Source organism: Mytilus edulis, chromosome 6 (genome assembly GCF_963676685.1).
Source record: "Mytilus edulis chromosome 6, xbMytEdul2.2, whole genome shotgun sequence".
Lineage (NCBI taxonomy): Eukaryota > Metazoa > Mollusca > Bivalvia > Mytilida > Mytilidae > Mytilus > Mytilus edulis.
The window spans coordinates 54,471,807-54,488,832 of NC_092349.1; the positions used below are offsets into that span (position 1 = coordinate 54,471,807).

The 17,026-nt window shown below is 32.8% G+C and overlaps 1 protein-coding gene across 1 annotated transcript; it reads left to right on the top strand.

Moving 5' to 3' along the window:
• The first annotated feature begins 753 nt into the window (after nt 1-753).
• Nucleotides 754-12,678, top strand: LOC139527895 (uncharacterized). Its single transcript, XM_071323570.1, has 5 exons — nt 754-949; nt 3,268-3,377; nt 4,377-4,479; nt 5,092-5,231; nt 12,482-12,678. The coding sequence occupies exons 1-5, from the start codon at nt 832-834 to the stop codon at nt 12,605-12,607; spliced, it is 597 nt and encodes a 198-aa protein (XP_071179671.1). The 5' UTR covers nt 754-831; the 3' UTR covers nt 12,608-12,678.
• Nucleotides 12,679-17,026: the final 4,348 nt, after the last annotated feature.

The following is a 17,026-nucleotide window of genomic DNA, read 5'->3' on the forward strand; positions in this document are numbered from 1 at the left end:
GTTCATACTCGCTTGATACTCCTTCAATTAAAGTCAGTATCAAAAAGTATATAATTATTTGTATCATATAAAAAAAATTGTGAGATCTTCAAAACACAATGCAAGCCAGACAAACAATTTATAATGGAATGAAACATTGTGAACCATAGAATCATTGCAACATGTTCAAACCGAAAAACGAATGTTTTCGAACAATTAAGCTTATATCATAATCATATAACAAATGAGTAACTCTGTGTGACAAAAAAAGCACATATGTACAGATTTTCAAAACTAAAGCACTTAGTCATAGCCACAGTTTATGTATGTATTTGGCAATATATTAAGATGCCAAAATGACTAAATGCAAGCCTTATATATTAATAAACGTGTAGGGGTAAATGCTTTAAAATGTTATATATGCATTGTACTTTAGAGATATTTTTACATTTATCATTTATATATGATAAAAATCCTAATAGATCTTGTACTCCATTTAACAAATCTTCCACAATTATTGTAGATGATTGAATATTATTCTACATGATTTACAATATAATTGAGTGTTAAGAGGTCGGTTAAGGGTTATACATGTAAAACGTATGTGCTTTTTATTCACGTGTGCTCGTGTTGTACAGCCGAACATCAAACCGAATCGTGCAATACGATTAAATTTAAGTAGTATATGTTGAACATGTATACGATCTATTTTTTCAAGCTTCTTGATGTTCATTTCCCAAGATAGTATCCCCTGACTTTTGATATGTGACGGAAACAAATATTCAGAGATAAAGGAACCAGCTTCCCTTATGTGTGTTGTTTTTACTATCAGAAGAGAAAGAATCAGTAAGGATGGTAACGAAAGTGCTTCAACTGATAATTGTTCTAGTATGGATGACAATTAGTGTACACTGTTGTTCATGTCCTGGAATTAAGCACCCGCAAGATCAATTCTGCAAGGCTGGTCATGGTAAGTTCTATGCGAATCGTGAACATCAAAGGCCGTGATGGATATTTTTCATGTAACACGTGTGTCAAACAATCTCTTTGTAAGTTTAGTTTTAAGATGATTAAGATGAAAGATTTTTTATCAATGAATTAAAAATTAAGTGATTTGTTTGAACTATACAACGTCGTCTGTATAAAATTAAACTTTCATCAAAAGAAACACTACAACCGAAATCATTAAAGAATATGAATTTCCAAAAACTGGCCGCGACATGAAAACGTGATTATGTTTAAATGTCAATGGCTGATCTCAACTATTGATCACTCGTGTCTTTTTCAGTTTAGCATGTATACTGCTGCTCGAGAAAGTTAAACTGGAATAATTATGACGGTAGAACACGCGAGGCATGTCTTAGTCATGTAATCTTTAAGTAAAAAAATAACAATTGATTAAATGCAGCCAAAAAATTGGTTATCTAACTTAAATATGATACTTCTACCCGGAACATCGACATTGTTCGTACAATTACCATATTAACAGATTTGAACTGAAAGAATCATTTGGGGGATGAATTAAAAAGGGAAAGACGCGCACACAGTCTTCATCATGTGTCGTATATAATATAGAGAGAACTGTGCAGGAACGTATATTTGTCTTTTGATAGGATCTGTTCTGTGCGTAAAACAGTTATCTGCTTGAAAGTAAATTCATTTAAATGATATGGACTAAAATGTGGTAAATGTTGACGTTTTGTGTTATTTGAAAGTTCGATCAACTAATGGAGAAGAAGTTTGTGTAATGATATGTTTATTCTCTGTCATGTCTGTAGTGACAATGGTGTTGACATTTATTTTTTCTGGAGAGAATATTACGTATTTGTGGAACGTTAATGTGTGAAACAACATAAATATTTGAAACTTATGGTTGCATACATCTTTATGTGAATATGTGTATGTTTGGTTTTATATTCAAACATCTGTGGCTTTTGATTTGACACAATTGTAGTTTTTATTGATCATGTAAGCAGTGAATAAGTTGAAAATTACCGTATAGTAATAAAGAGATCAGGTATGATATCCAATGTGATAAATGCAAACCAGAGTCCAATGACCTGGATGTACGCAACTACATGCCAACTTGCGTTATAAACAACCTTGACGTGACTAAATGTAAACAAATTATTTATTATCATTTTTATACAATATTTTTAAAGTGCATTATTTAATGATAAATTTCTACGAGCTTTACAACGTAATCAAGAACATACTCAGCCCTCCTCCCCAATGCAAAGTAACTTATCCCTTCTAATTTTCATAGTAAATGAAATTCCTTTCTCTATAAAGTGCTTTACATAGATGACTTTTAATTGTAAATTTATTATAAAAGTGATCTGTAAACATTAGACCGTTGTTTTTAATGTTTAGCACTAGTCATTTTGGGGGCCCAATATAGCATGTATAGGTTGCTGTTCCGTGTTAGCCAAGGCTCCGTGCTAAACGTGCAAAGTACAAGTCGGCATGTACTTCGTGTAGTTGCGTACATGATGTTATTTGATCATGTTAATCTTTAATAGTTCATTTTTACAAATTGTGACTTGAATGCGGAGTTCTCTCATATCATATCTTCTTATACGTTCTTGTCAACCTCATCATTGAAGTGCTACAACCACTTGAGGCATTGGCATTCGGAAAAAAGCCTACTGATAAAAGATGAAAGAAAAAAGAATTATCAAATCATTTCAAATATTTAGATTGTTATCATCGTAAATGTTTATAACAAACAAACAAAATAATTTGGGCATTTTGATTATATGATTGCTTCCTCCAGGAGGTAACATACATGTAACAGTTTGATATATTGATCCGTTTCAGCGGTTCTCAAGTAGAATGTCAAAAAAGTGTAATGTTTACAGACTAAAGATGCCAAATATCACACATTCGATTTAAATTATTTCTATCATATTCCTCAACAGAGAACAAAAAGTATAATACATTTTCATATTGACGATAAAAAAAAATAACCAAACATATCTTTTCTGCTCTTTATATTTGGTTTGTACCCTATTTCACTGAAAATATACCATCGAAGTGTATTTTGTTCTCGTAATTACAAGAGAAAACGTTATGTAAGGCATGCGACAATATCTGGAAGCAGTTGATAAATGTTACATATCATGCAGCTTCATTGTAAGCACCAATTAAGAAAAATACCGAATTCATGTAAATTTACTTATAATATCATATTGTAAAATTATGAGTTATTTACCCTAAGCATATGACAACTTTATGTATTATGTAACAAAATCATCGCGTGTTTTACCATATCGTATGTTCTTTCAGTTTTCTATGGCAAAGTTAGCAATGAGGAACTTGTACCAGGTCAAAATAATGATGTTAACAACAATGACGCAATTTGGAAATATACATTTAAAATTATTTTTAAAATGAAGGTAAGTATCAGTCACTGTATATTAATGATTTTCAAAATCCAAACTCATTGTATTTGTACCTGAAATATGAAAATCAATTTGTAGTATGATTACCTAAGACAAAAACTCTCCACCACAGAACAAATAGCAGGGATGCTAAATTAAACTTTAGGTAAAATAGAAGTGCATTCTGTAATTATATTATATTTCTGATCGTATACAAGGACACTACTCAATATATGTTTTACCGAAAATCTTCATTCTAATTATTGATAAGAAAATTTACATTTGTTATTTTGTGTTTCGTTTGTATGTTTTTTATTTATTGTGTTTGAACTCTTATCATAATAAACAACGTAAATAACTATGAATTTGCTTTCAATTGCCTTGTCATGGTTATCAAATTTAATTTGGTGTTACTTTCATAAAATCGACTTGATCGATAGCATTAAAGGTATATGATGGAAACTTGTGCAATTTATGATATACAACAGTATAGACAATGACTGGTTGCATTTGAAAACATTGAAAAAGATAGTCTGTACTGTTAACACGTTTATATCCTTTTTTAATTTTCGGTTTTTGTGACGTTAATACATTCTTTTGACGTACAGATCATATTTTTGTAGTGTAAATGAGAGGTATTATTTCCTGTGATTTACATGTTGCAATGTTTTATTATATAATTTATTCATTTGTGTCTCTATTCTATAACTTTTGAATTATTGCACCAGTCAAATAAATACATATAGTCTTCCCAGAGGAGTATTCTAATGTGTATTATGTGTTCTAATCGAATGACAATTTTAGACTGGCGTATTTAATTATACGCCTGATACCGTTAGTAACTTTTTAACTATTATTACGGGATTATTATCACCCGAAAAGATAATACCTAACTCCTTGTAATCAATCAAATGAATCAATCATGTTTTGACTTAACACACGTGTTCCCTAGTAACTTTTAAACATAACATGTATGCATGCATTTCCTGATTTACATATACATTTATAATACAGGGAGTGAGCGAAGGAGTTGGGAAAAAAATTATTATAGAGACAGCAGGGAATAGTGCTCGTTGTGGAGTTCGTTTTACTGTTGGACAGTCGTATATCTTAATGGGTAAATATACTATATGGTACAATATCCATTGTATACACTTGTACATGCTGTCCTGTAACGTGGACTAATTCAACATATAATTACAATAACAAGATAGTTTAACGCGATATTGAACGTTTGGAGAATTAGAGTGAACACTTATAGAGTTATCACTCATAACATAACGGATCTAATTATGTTGTTCAGTTAGTTGTATAATTAGTGTTTTAAACGTCATAAACAACAAAAAAGGTTTTAAATCGGTCGGTAGTCTTGGTGCTTTTTCAAAATGATATTGGTAATTATCAGGCTAATATTAACCGTCATGAATTGAATATCTCTGGCCTAGTGCATATTTGACAAATGAAAAAGTGATACTGTTCTGGAAAACAATGTATTCATTCCCACAGTATGGGTATCTATTGAAAACAATGCTAGTGTAATTATAACATTATGTCGCAAGTTCACATTTGAACAATTATAAAAAGAATATATAAGTCTAAGGAAAAAGTTCCTTCAGTAGACCAGAAACAGGAGATTAAAGCAGAGTCACATGGAGGATAACTTTTCTTATCAAAAAGCATATTCATACATTTAGAATATCAGCAAATAACTTCTATTTTTTCCTTAAAGGTGAAAAAAAACCTGATGGAACGAAAACCATAGCTTCGTGTGATTTCATCAGTCAACTCAGCAATCTGTCACCATATCAATCATTTTACCTGTTTGCAAACGGTTCTTATTCATATAGACGTAATTGTAATCAAGGATGTGTAAGTGTCACAATATTAAGCTTACTAGTATATAAATATAAGAAGACATGGTATTAGTACCAAAAAGAGAACGACCCACCCTAGACACAATTTATAAAAAAGTAAACAAGTATATCATGTACAGGTCAAAGTATGGTCTTGTTCGTATTTATTTTCTGTTTTTGTCATTTTCACCCTGGGTTTTCTCATGACTTGGTTATAACATTTATAGTACTGAGCCTGGGAGTTCATGTATACAGTCCGAAAAAAGTTGAGCACCACTTATCTTTATTGCACCGATTTTTTTTCCAATTTCAAAAATCAACTATTCCTTGAATAAAAGAAAACATTAATGTAGCAATTTTGCTAACATATACTATAAACAAACCACAAATATAATTTTGGTTACTTATGAAGGTTTTATGTATTTATGTTTCACTGTGATTTTTTTTTTTTACAACAATTAATCACCCAATATCATTTAAATTTTCTACACATATTCTTTGGTATGTTCGGCAAATTTTATGTCATTATTTGAGTCAAAAGCATGTGTAACAAACTCTCTTCCGTTATAGTTCCATAACACGACGGCTCATACTCGGAACAAGCTTTCAAAACTTTAGTTCAGGATATATATCTTTCATTTATCAACAATTGCCACTTTTAAATCGACAAAATTGTGTGAAGGTGGATTTCTGCGATTGAGAGTCCTGCCAATGGCAGCCCAGACATGTTCGATAGGGTTTATGTATGGAGACATGGGGGCCAAAAGATAGAATAAATGAACATTTGCTCTTTGGACTCGGTTACAATCCTTGACTGTATGGTCTAGCGTTGTCGTCCATGTACAAGAGTTTTGACCATGTTGATGCAAGTGGGGGATTATCAAAATGAGGGTCTAAAATGTTTATAGGCACCAAATCTTTGTATGTCTGACGGTTTATGTTTCCCTGCAGAATATGCAAACACAGGTTACAACGGTATAGGAAGCAACCCGGCACTGTAACACCACCAGCACCGAAAGAAGTCATTAGGCAAATGTTATTTGGTCATAGACCGTTTAGTATCCCCGTGAAATTCGTATAATGACATCTACTGGTCGTAAGAGAAACCGGCTCTCCTTTGAAAAATTAGTATTTTGCCAGCTTCTCGTGTTCAAGCATCGATAGTTATTATCCCATTGAAACTTGACTGTCCAGTGCCTTACTGTTAGGGCAGGTCTCTTGACAACACGATAAGGTCTTCTATGAAGTCGATGGACCAATGTTCGATATTTTCTTAGTGTATGTTCAAGGTAATCCATAACACCAAACATAAATATTTTATTCGCAATAGTTAAAAAAATGCCGGTTATATTACGGTGGTGCTTAACTTTTGGCGGACTGTATATATACAAAAGTTCGTTTTTTTTTTCGTTTCTTATTATCTTACGTCATAAAGTCCGGCCGATGGGTGCAGAAATTGCTCACTTGATGAGGAAAGCATGAAACTTTGCATAGTAGTTTTTGGGTATATACCATTTGATTTCAGCTATGGACCCACTCTGAAAAATCCAATATGGCTGCCATTTTCAAGATGGCGGACAAACGGTATAAATATCAAGATTGTCCTAAAGATATTCTATATAATTCGGAAATTAAAGTAATGCTTCTTTAAAAATGGACTTCATGTTTTTGAATTTGTTCTCAATTAATTTTAAAATATAAAAAAAAAATATGGTTATTTCTATAACACATTCATTTGCAAATATGGCTGTAGATACTAAAACAAATAGTGAAATTCAAAATGTTAATCAATATGTTACATGTTATTGTAATTGTTCTTTAAACGCTTTCAGTTTTAATGGTTGGAATGAAATAGGTTGAAACGAGTCGATTGAACGTTAAGATAGGTCGGTTAAATGTGGTTGAATAGTAGGTAACTCATCTGAACTTTGAGGCAGTGCCGAGGGCACCTTGTCTCGTGTCCCTTCAATGCCAAGTCTTACGTCACTTATCGCGTTTTCATCTACAAGGTAAAATATTCTATGTAATCAATAGGTGTACCTTTCTTCAGGCGGATTAGACGATTGCCACCATTTCAAAGGGGTAACCATTTCCTTTCCAACTACGTGCGAAACAACTTTGCAATTATTCATCGATCATGGTCCTACAATGCACTCCTGGTCAACACTTTTATTAGTTTTAATGGTAATAGTCATTTTTGAGATTAGCGGAACTGTGATGGTTCATTTTTTTGCAAACTTGCTGAGTTGAAATCTCGTTTCCACTTTCAACAAATGCCGCATTTATCACTTTAGTGTTGATGGTAATTGTGGGAGTACTCAGGTTTATCACTGCACTCAGTGTGTCCAGAATATCTAGCCTAAGTATAACATCGTCTATTAATGGCTCTTTGCACACATCCCTTTGTATGTTTACTCTATTACTTCCCAATAACAAGCTGTTAACCCAAACCACGTAGCGTTACGTTCTCTAAATCTCCATTTTCTGCCGGTATTAATTTCTCATTCACTAATGTTATCGTTGCAGTAGTGTCCACATTCATGCTCACATTCTCGTCATGTATAGTACCTCGTACTGCTAAGCTCTTTCAAATGGTTCGTCTGATGGCAATATCGAACGAGGCCGTGGGCCTCTGTTCGATTTTGTAATGAGGTGATGTTTCATGGCCAATAGACTTTAGAATCGTGCGTTGGCCTACTGGCCCGATCCTTTGCTGTTTAAAGACTCCATTGTCGGGGTTGCACTCTGAATTGGTCCGTTTCCTGGTGAAGGTGACCGTTGTCTGAAGTAACCGGGATTTCTGCAGTTTGTCCGTGAAGATGCTAACCGTGGTCTTTATGGACTATATGATCTCTAGCTTAGTGTATGGGGGGGGGGGGGGGGTTGCGATCGATGGTCATTAAGCTAGGGTGTATTTCTATCTGGCGATCTGCCGCGATTGTATTGCTCAGAAGATCTTCCACGTGTTTATTGATCAGGTGATCTTCCATTGAACTGGTGATCTTCCATGATTATTTGATAAGAAGAACCGAGGTTATATATTAATCGGCCAATCCACGGTTATGCTGATTAGTTGAAAGCATAATATCAGCTAGTTTTGTGACAATTTGTGTCAGGTTATGCACCTCATTATCCAAATGACTGCTTATATTTCCTTTATCGGTCGGTGATACTGCGCCATCAGCAAAGTAGACTTGTCGATGGTCATAATTGGCACTTTTTGATCCATATATCGCCATCTGGTTTGCTATTGAGGTTTTCAATTGTTTGAACGCCTTGTTTAATGTTCCTGGGTTCCTGTCTATTACATGCCTTGCTTAATCTTTGTCTTTACATCTTCGACAGAATGCGTCAGTTCCAATCTGGTTTGATCGTCTTTCTTGTTGAAGCGATGCTACACACATTTTTTTCCTGTTTTCCCATTGTCAACTACCGTTTCCGTTTACAAAATTTTATTTTATCGAAAAACTAAGGATTTTCTGATCCCAGGAAAAGATTACCTTAGCCGTATTTGATACAACTTTTTGGAATTTTGGATTCTCAATGCTCTTCAACTTCGTACTTGTTTGGCTTGATACATATTTGGACATGAACATCACTGATGAATCTTATGTAGACGAAACACGCGTCTGGCGTACAAAATTACAATACTGGTACTACTAACTACTTCAACAAAGTTAATGCGGTTGATGGTTCACGCGAACTACAATAGGGAAAGACCCAAGTCATGGATTTTGTTGTGTATTTTTGGTAAACTTGCGTTGTACTGGCTAAGGTCAAATTTTGGCTTAGATGAAGTGTCCATTACAGGAAGTTTAACTTCTTTATTTCGATTGTTCACTAATTCATTTACAACCGCTGCCAGTTGTTGGAAGGTATCCTGCTGTTCAAATGCACTTTTACATTGAACTGTGTCTCTTTCTTCAGTTGTTGTCAGCTTGTCCATTTATCTCACCACAACATTGAATATCGTATTAGTCTGACCATCAATTCCGCCAGGCAATTATTATTAGCCTTGTGGTCTAACCTGTCTTCAGACTGCTAAAGTTGCTGAAATATTGCTCTCATCTGTTCGTTATTAATATTTATTGCTTCTTTCTGTTCAGCTTGAAACGCAATGAGACCAACACATATTTTATCAATTCGCACTTCGCTCTGTTTTATATTGCAGTAAATCTCAGCTGTTCTTTGAGCATTATATTTACTATCTACTAGAAATTCTTAGTATAAGTGTTTAATAGTCATTTCTGAGCTGTCTTCTGTTAAAGCGTCTTCAGCTGTGGGTTTCTCCATATCCCCAAGTGATTCAGTTTCTGCCATTTCAATGTTCTTGTCCTTGTTGTCCTCAATTCCTCTCATTTCACTGATATGTGTTTAAATGATTCTCAATTTAGTTTAATATCTCAAAATTGCAAAATATTGCGACCAAGAAATACGATAGGCACTGCATAATATCTTAAGGCAAATAAATTCCAAATCACAGCTTTAATGTGTGATCCAAGATAACACATAGTGCAACTTTTAATGAAAGCTACTACTGCAGCTTTTTATGAAAGCTACTACATTGTGCATGAAATAACAAGCAAGGCAAAATCAAAAAGGACAGAACTGGGACATATACTAAATGACACTATACATCAATAAAATGCTTATATTCAGGTCAATTCTCAATAATAAATATTTGCTTATCTTTCAAGGCGGCCATTTTGTATTTCAAAGATAGATCAAAACAAAATCTTGCTAAGAATACCAAGTCATTCAAATATGTTGATTTTTGTGCTTCCAGCATCAAATCCACTTTTGTTTGTGCAATACTGGAAAATATTTTAGAACGTACGGAAGCCATCTTGAAAAAAGCCGCCATATTGAATTTTGAGGATTGGTCCATAGCTAATATTGCTCAGTCCACAAAAATGTGCCATCATGCAAAAATTGGTGCTTTCCTCATTATTTGAGCAATTTTTTCACCGATCGGACGGACTAATATTTTAATATGTATTATTACTTATATGACTAAGATAACTTGCATGGATTTATTACCAAATTTTTAACGTTTCTAGTTAACTTATTTATAGCATTTTGTTCGTTGTGGACAAACTACCTGGAGATATTTTGCGTGCATCGAACATTAGCACACACATGAATATGTGTTAGAGACAGTGTATAAAATGATTATGTTGTATGTTTGCCAATGATACAACTCTCTACAAGAGGCAGAAAGACACTGACATCAACAACTATAGGTCACCATATGACCTTCAACAATGAGCAAAGCCCATACCATATTGTAAACTATAAAAGGCCCCGAAATGACAATGTAAAACAATTAAAACAAGAAAACTAACGGTACAATTCTTTTTTAAAATTCTTAATCATCACTGATGAATATTTCTTAAACGAAAACAAAATATCTTGACAAGAAAATCACTGACATCTCAAACTTCTGTAAAGTAATGATAAAACAGAAACACAAATTCCAACGACAAAATACTATACCGTTTAGTACGAGTCATAATAGCTGATTTATTGTTTGATATAATTGCATGTGCATTTTATAATTTTTCAAGATGTGGATAAATATGTTAATGCCGCATATGTTTGTTTCTTAAGCAGAAAAAAATCATTTACCGAAGACAATGTTTGGTTATTTTGTTTCATAAAATTTCCTGCTCTACTATGTATACACTGATGACCTAAAACAAAATATATTTTTAACATCGCAACAAAAACGTACATTAAAATGATACATCGTCTGCGTGTTTATTTTCAAACATTTTTGTTATCTACTAAACTACAGATTTTTATTTTTTACAATTCAAATCAGTGTTTTGAGGTTTTTCAAATCACGATATACATGATATAGTAATTTGCTTTGGCCAAACAAACCAACAATGATTAAAATCTTTCAAAAAAGGAAGTTGTTTTATAGTATTTGTTTGTTTTTTGAATCTTAAAGAGGCACTAGCTTTCAAATTCATGTTCACTGTGTTAACTCAAAACTCATATTTGTTTTATAACTATTTAAAACATTTATCCAAATTTTAAAAAAGCCTAAAAAAACAGTTTACGGGACATAGGCATGATAATATGTAGCTTCGTTTTGTGTGCATTTTTATTCTAGACGCCATCTAAATAATTGTCGAGTTGACCTCCCGAATACCATTGATGCCCAATAAGTGATATAAACATAAATATAGATATAAATAGATAGCGGACCTCGTGGAATTTGATTCTTCTATGTCCATCTAATTCATTGATATATTCAAAATCCTTTTAATCATGCTAATCGTCATTTTTACCTGTATCATAATGATTGTTTTAGGAACGAATTAGACAATCAAACGATTTACCTTTGTTTCTCTTTCAATGTTGACAATCTTTTCTTTTTTCAAATCGAACTCGCACACAATTCATAAGTTATCCATCTCTCTAAGGGGTGAACTGAAGTTCACATGAATACGGATCAAATGAGGTCGATTATTCACTTGCAAGTAAATAATTCATCATCAATGTTTCTAAGCTTATTATGACAAAATTGGAACTTAACAAACTCATAAATTGATCTTTATATCTGAACAAACGTTTCTAATCTTTGTCCAGTTACAATATAAATGGATACATAGTTCATTGTAATGGCATAAGGTAAGAAGCAATTGAATTGATAAATTGTACCAAGAATACAAGTTACTTTGTACGTTATTTATCATAATCTATATAAAAGGGGTGATGTGATTTTTCTATTGTTTCTAAGGCATTTTTCTTCGTGAAAAAGCCGATTATTATGAATATGAATATTTTATTGGTTTAAACGTATTTATCTAATAGAGAAAGAGAATTGCTTCAGTCTTATACACAGAGGTAAACATACATGTTTAATTGTTTTAAAAGTGTATAATTTAAAAAACAATCAAATTGGCAACATCACATGGATATTTAGTAATCTGTTGTTTTGCATTTTAATGACGGGAAATATTGACACGACACAGGTAATTAATTTACACATTGAAACACATTAAAATGGAACGTGGAATCATCCAGTTTTTTTCTACAAACCTATTATCTGTCTTTCGGAAAAGCAATTACTCCATAAAGGTATATACAGACTGAGAAACACTTCTTTTCAAAATTTGAATTATACTTGTGTATCGAAGAACATATTGTTCTGCGCAACTAGAATGTCCTTCGTATGTCTAATAGATATATCAAAAACATACTTCATCATATCTTACAGAACGTCAGCAAACTATATACGATTTCTGCTTTCAGAAAACTAGTACAAACTCAAATGATTGCAAATATGATCCTTTTGAAAGTAATGCATGTCTTAGAAAGAAAGCACTGTGCCGAAGACAAGGATGGCGGTGCCGCTGGGTTAATAATGGAACATGTTAACGGGCTTATGTCATCAACATGCTGCCTTCAATGGCTGACTGAAAGCACTTGGAATAATTAAAATGATTTAAATATTTTTGCAACCGATTTATATAGTTTGTTCTTATGTTGTAATGTTGCAGTTTTTTTCTTTCTCAGTTAAGGGAAAGATTCGTGCCGGCAAACTAGTTTACATCCGCCATATTTGTTCTGCACCCAGGTTAAGTCAAGTGCTGTGTAGGTAAGAAGGTAATTAAAAAGGCATAATAAAACACACAAAAAAATTCATATAAGGCAATTTGTGCGAGGTGGGAAAACAAACATAGGTGTTTCAAATAATTCAATATTTTATAAATTGTTGCATGGGTTAAGTTTATTGTTAAATAATCTTATTGCTTACATGCACATCGTCATTTGATTTTTACTCTTGTACTGATTGTGGAATCTAAATACTCTACATATTTGCTGGTTTTGTTGACGTGATATATAACTTGGTGCAAATGAAGGGGACATATTTCTTGTTATTACCTGATATCAATACTTGCAAAGCATGTTCTACGATAATACTGAAGTCAAATATGATAGGTTTACACAACTTTTGGATTGCGACGAGTTTGGCTAAAATGTGTGTGTTATCAACGTGACCAGCATAACGGGTACTTCATTAGGCCTTTTACTCTCACCATTCGTTTGTATAAGAACAGCATGTGGCGTGTGTCTCGATATAGTTTCACCAGAGGCGCATTTCTACAATAAAAACCATTATCTGCTATTCACTGTCAAATTACAACATGTATTTAGAAAATACAAGAACCTATAGAAAAAAAGCGATTACATCTCAGGGACAATTACATATCCTAAGTCGACAAGTCAGTCAATCGTTAAAACAGTGTAAGAAGCGACAAACTACAGTTTACATAACAATACGTACACAAAAGACTTAACGTTATATATTTTGAATGGCTAATAAACCTTTAAAAATAGTATGCGTGAAGTTAGTTTGATCCCACCTGACGGTATTTATATACTCAAAAAAGTTTGACAGGTCTATGTTGACGTTATATATGCCAATACATCTAATATATGTATATCTCGTAAATTTAATTAAGAAATATCGCAAATTCCTCAAAAAATTAAAAAATTACTTATAAGTTACACAAAATTGCTTAAGAAGCTTGTCTGTACTAAAAGAAAAAAATATACGTATGACCCATAAGGTAAAATAACGCCGAAAACTTATTACAAAAGGGATATCACATACTATTATTTACGTGAATTTGTTTATTCAATTCACATACGACCCACACAAACCTATTGATCCGTTAACATGTTTAAAACACTGTTTCTGAAAGGTTATATGAGAACTAATCAAAGTAACAAGACTCATGATTGTGTAAGGCATAACTCAAACGATCATCAGTGGCTCCGGCATATAAGACGCGAAACAGGCCATAAAGGATTCTAACTTCAGATAGGTTTTAAATGTAACACTGCGATGAATGCTGATTGATTTAAGGATTTAAGTATGCAAACGTTTCAGTTATTTGATAGATGAAATTGGCTTTTAACTCGGTTTTCGGTTATAGAAGATCTCTTAAATCTACACTTCGTGACTTTAGTCTATTGATGAGTGTTTGAAGTAGGTAATGCATTATAGTATTCTTATGTCGTTTTAAGCCTGGTTGGTTCACTTTGGTTTATGTGACATGTTTTTCTGCAATCAATTCAAGACAATTCAGAATACATGTATGTTGTATTTGGAAAAAGGTTTATAACAGCTACTGAACAGATCGTATTGACTGCAAGCAAATTGTCTGACGAGTGTTAACTTACTGAGGATCAGTCTTCGAATTTTGCACAAAAAAGACTACCAATTACGTTACTATTTATCATTCATTCTTTTAGTGCAGTTAGGTTAATATAATTCAGTAGTTTTCACTGGTCATTGTTTATTATATTATATATCTATTTGTTTATTGTTTTGAATATAAGCAGGCCAATGTCGTTCCTGACGTCTATTCGTGGCCTTTTCTAACTTATTATACGGTATTAGTTCTCCTCGTTTAACTGTTGAAGGCTTAACAGTTATTTCTAGTTGCTACATATTTTTGTATTGGTACCACATCTTCTTATTATTTACAACGCGGTTAAGGAAACTTAGATAAGTACAGTATAATAAATTTTATTTTTTGAATAGTAATTATTTCAAAACTTTTCAATTCAATTTTTAGTGCGAAATAAAAAAAAGACATAAGTAAAATTGAGAATGGAAATGGGAATGTGTCAAAGAGACAACAACCCGACCGTAGAACAGACAATAGCAGAAGATCACCAATAGGTCTTCAATGTAGCGAGAAATTCTAGCACCCGGAAGCGTCCTTCAACTGGCCCCTGAACAAATGCATATACTAGTTCAGTGATAATGAACGCCGTACTAAACTCCAAATTATACACTAGAAACTAAAATTAAAAATAATACAAGACCAGAGGCTCCTGACTTGGGACAGACGCACAAATGCGGCGGAGTTAACCATGTTTATGAAATCTCAACCCTCCCCTATACATCTTGCCAATGATGAAAAGTAAACGCATTACAATACGCGCATTAACATTCAGTTCAAGATAAGTCCTAGTCTGATTCAGAAGATGTCACTTAAGACAATAAACAAAATGTCAAAAATACATAAATAACAACAGACTTCTAGCAGTTAACTGACATACCTAGACTTCAATTCAACTGATTGAAAGATTATGTCTTCATCATATGAATATCAGGCACAATCCCTCTCGTTAAGGGTTCAGTATATTACCATCATAACATTTTATGAGAAGAACATAACCCGTGTCATACCAACAACTGTTTTTTTTAATACTTGTGTTTAGTTCCGATGCAAAGACCCTATAAGCAGATAAGTGAATCAATATTAAAGCCAAAATATGCAATCTTTAATGACTTGACAACAGTATCGTAACTTTATCCCTTCTTAATAAGTCTATTTAAAGATTTTGTTAGCTTCTCAGGTGAAAACTGACATTTATGTGCTTCATAAAGAATATTAACATAAAAGCTTGGATATGAAATACATGGGATATGATACCCTCGGAAATAACTCGTCAACCCGTTTAAGGATAATTCGGTTTTATAGATGAAGTGAATTTACTCAAATTTCTAGTTTACTTAGATACAAATTTGTGAATTTGTAAGTTAAATATAGTAGAGGTTGAACTGGTTGATCGCAAAAACAAAAACTGTTCAATCATCTATGTATGAATGCAAAAAATATTTTTACAAAGATTAACTTGCGAAAATAATTCTACATGGTTTCTTTTTTATAAAGTTGTTAACATGATCAACAAGCGTGACAACATATATTTTTACAACATCACATACAATATGTTACGTAAGAAAATTGAATAATTTAACAATATCAATAGCAAAATTATTACTTGTACAAATCGTCTTTGATATAAGCAGGTAAATAGTATTTATCATTGTTTTAACTCAAACCTTATACGAAAAACAAATCCCAACAAAACATTTACTCAACTTAAAAAGACAAATATCTCAATATCATATAATGCAGGTGTTCAAGTTACATGTAAGGCCTTTGAGTAAGCATCATTTTAAATGTTTGCTGTTATGTTTTTTTTACACCTTTGGTTTTCGTCAACATGTTTTAATAGAAATTGCAATGACATGACTTTAATGTGTAAGAACCTGTTTTAATTGACTGGCTGTGTATGATATTTATCGGCAATTTGTACATTTTCCCTTTGAAATAACTAATACAAACTCTTTAGATCTTGGACATGTTGGACAGAACCTATTACTATAATTATTACCGTTATGTATCAGTGCAGTACCGTCATGTTTCCATGTCCATGCGCGTTAATATATCAACAAATACGCGGGAATGCATTTATACATTAAGGTCAAGTAACAGTAAATGAACGCCGTCTAGCGGATTCCACGAAATATTGCGAAGTTTTGTATGAATTACGTCCCTTTGACCAGATTTTGCAATGTTAAAATTTCAACCGGCGACTTTTCAATGGGACAACGGTAAATCTGACGGAAAGTATGTATCTTCTAGGAGAATGAACTTGTTTGCTAAAATTGAAAAAATGCTACAGGATTTTAAAAATGAATATGAAAACAGTCATGAAGACGAGCTTCAAAACGAAAATCAGGTGTTTGAGTTTGGATATTTGCCGACCAGTTAAAACAAGTGTGAAAACTTGATCACTGTTGCTCACCACTATTTCTACATAATTGTGATGAGGGAAAACAGTGCGGTCTCGACAGTATATTGAACTCTGACACAAAATAGTACTTTTGATGTCATTGTTTACTTAAACTAACCAACAAATATGCAGAAATGAAACTTCTGGTGAAAGGGAAATATATTTAGACCATTTTGAGTAAAAATTCATTTGTCT

What these genes read in the sequence shown, in the direction of transcription:
- LOC139527895 (XM_071323570.1), top strand. Translation starts at nt 832, where the DNA reads ATGGTAACGAAAGTGCTTCAACTGATAATTGTTCTAGTATGGATGACA. An exon ending in AAATTATTTTTAAAATGAAG is followed by an intron (nt 3,378 to 4,376) that starts GTAAGTATCAGT and finishes TTTATAATACAG; the next exon opens with GGAGTGAGCGAAGGAGTTGG. An exon ending in GTAATTGTAATCAAGGATGT is followed by an intron (nt 5,232 to 12,481) that starts GTAAGTGTCACA and finishes TTCTGCTTTCAG; the next exon opens with AAAACTAGTACAAACTCAAA.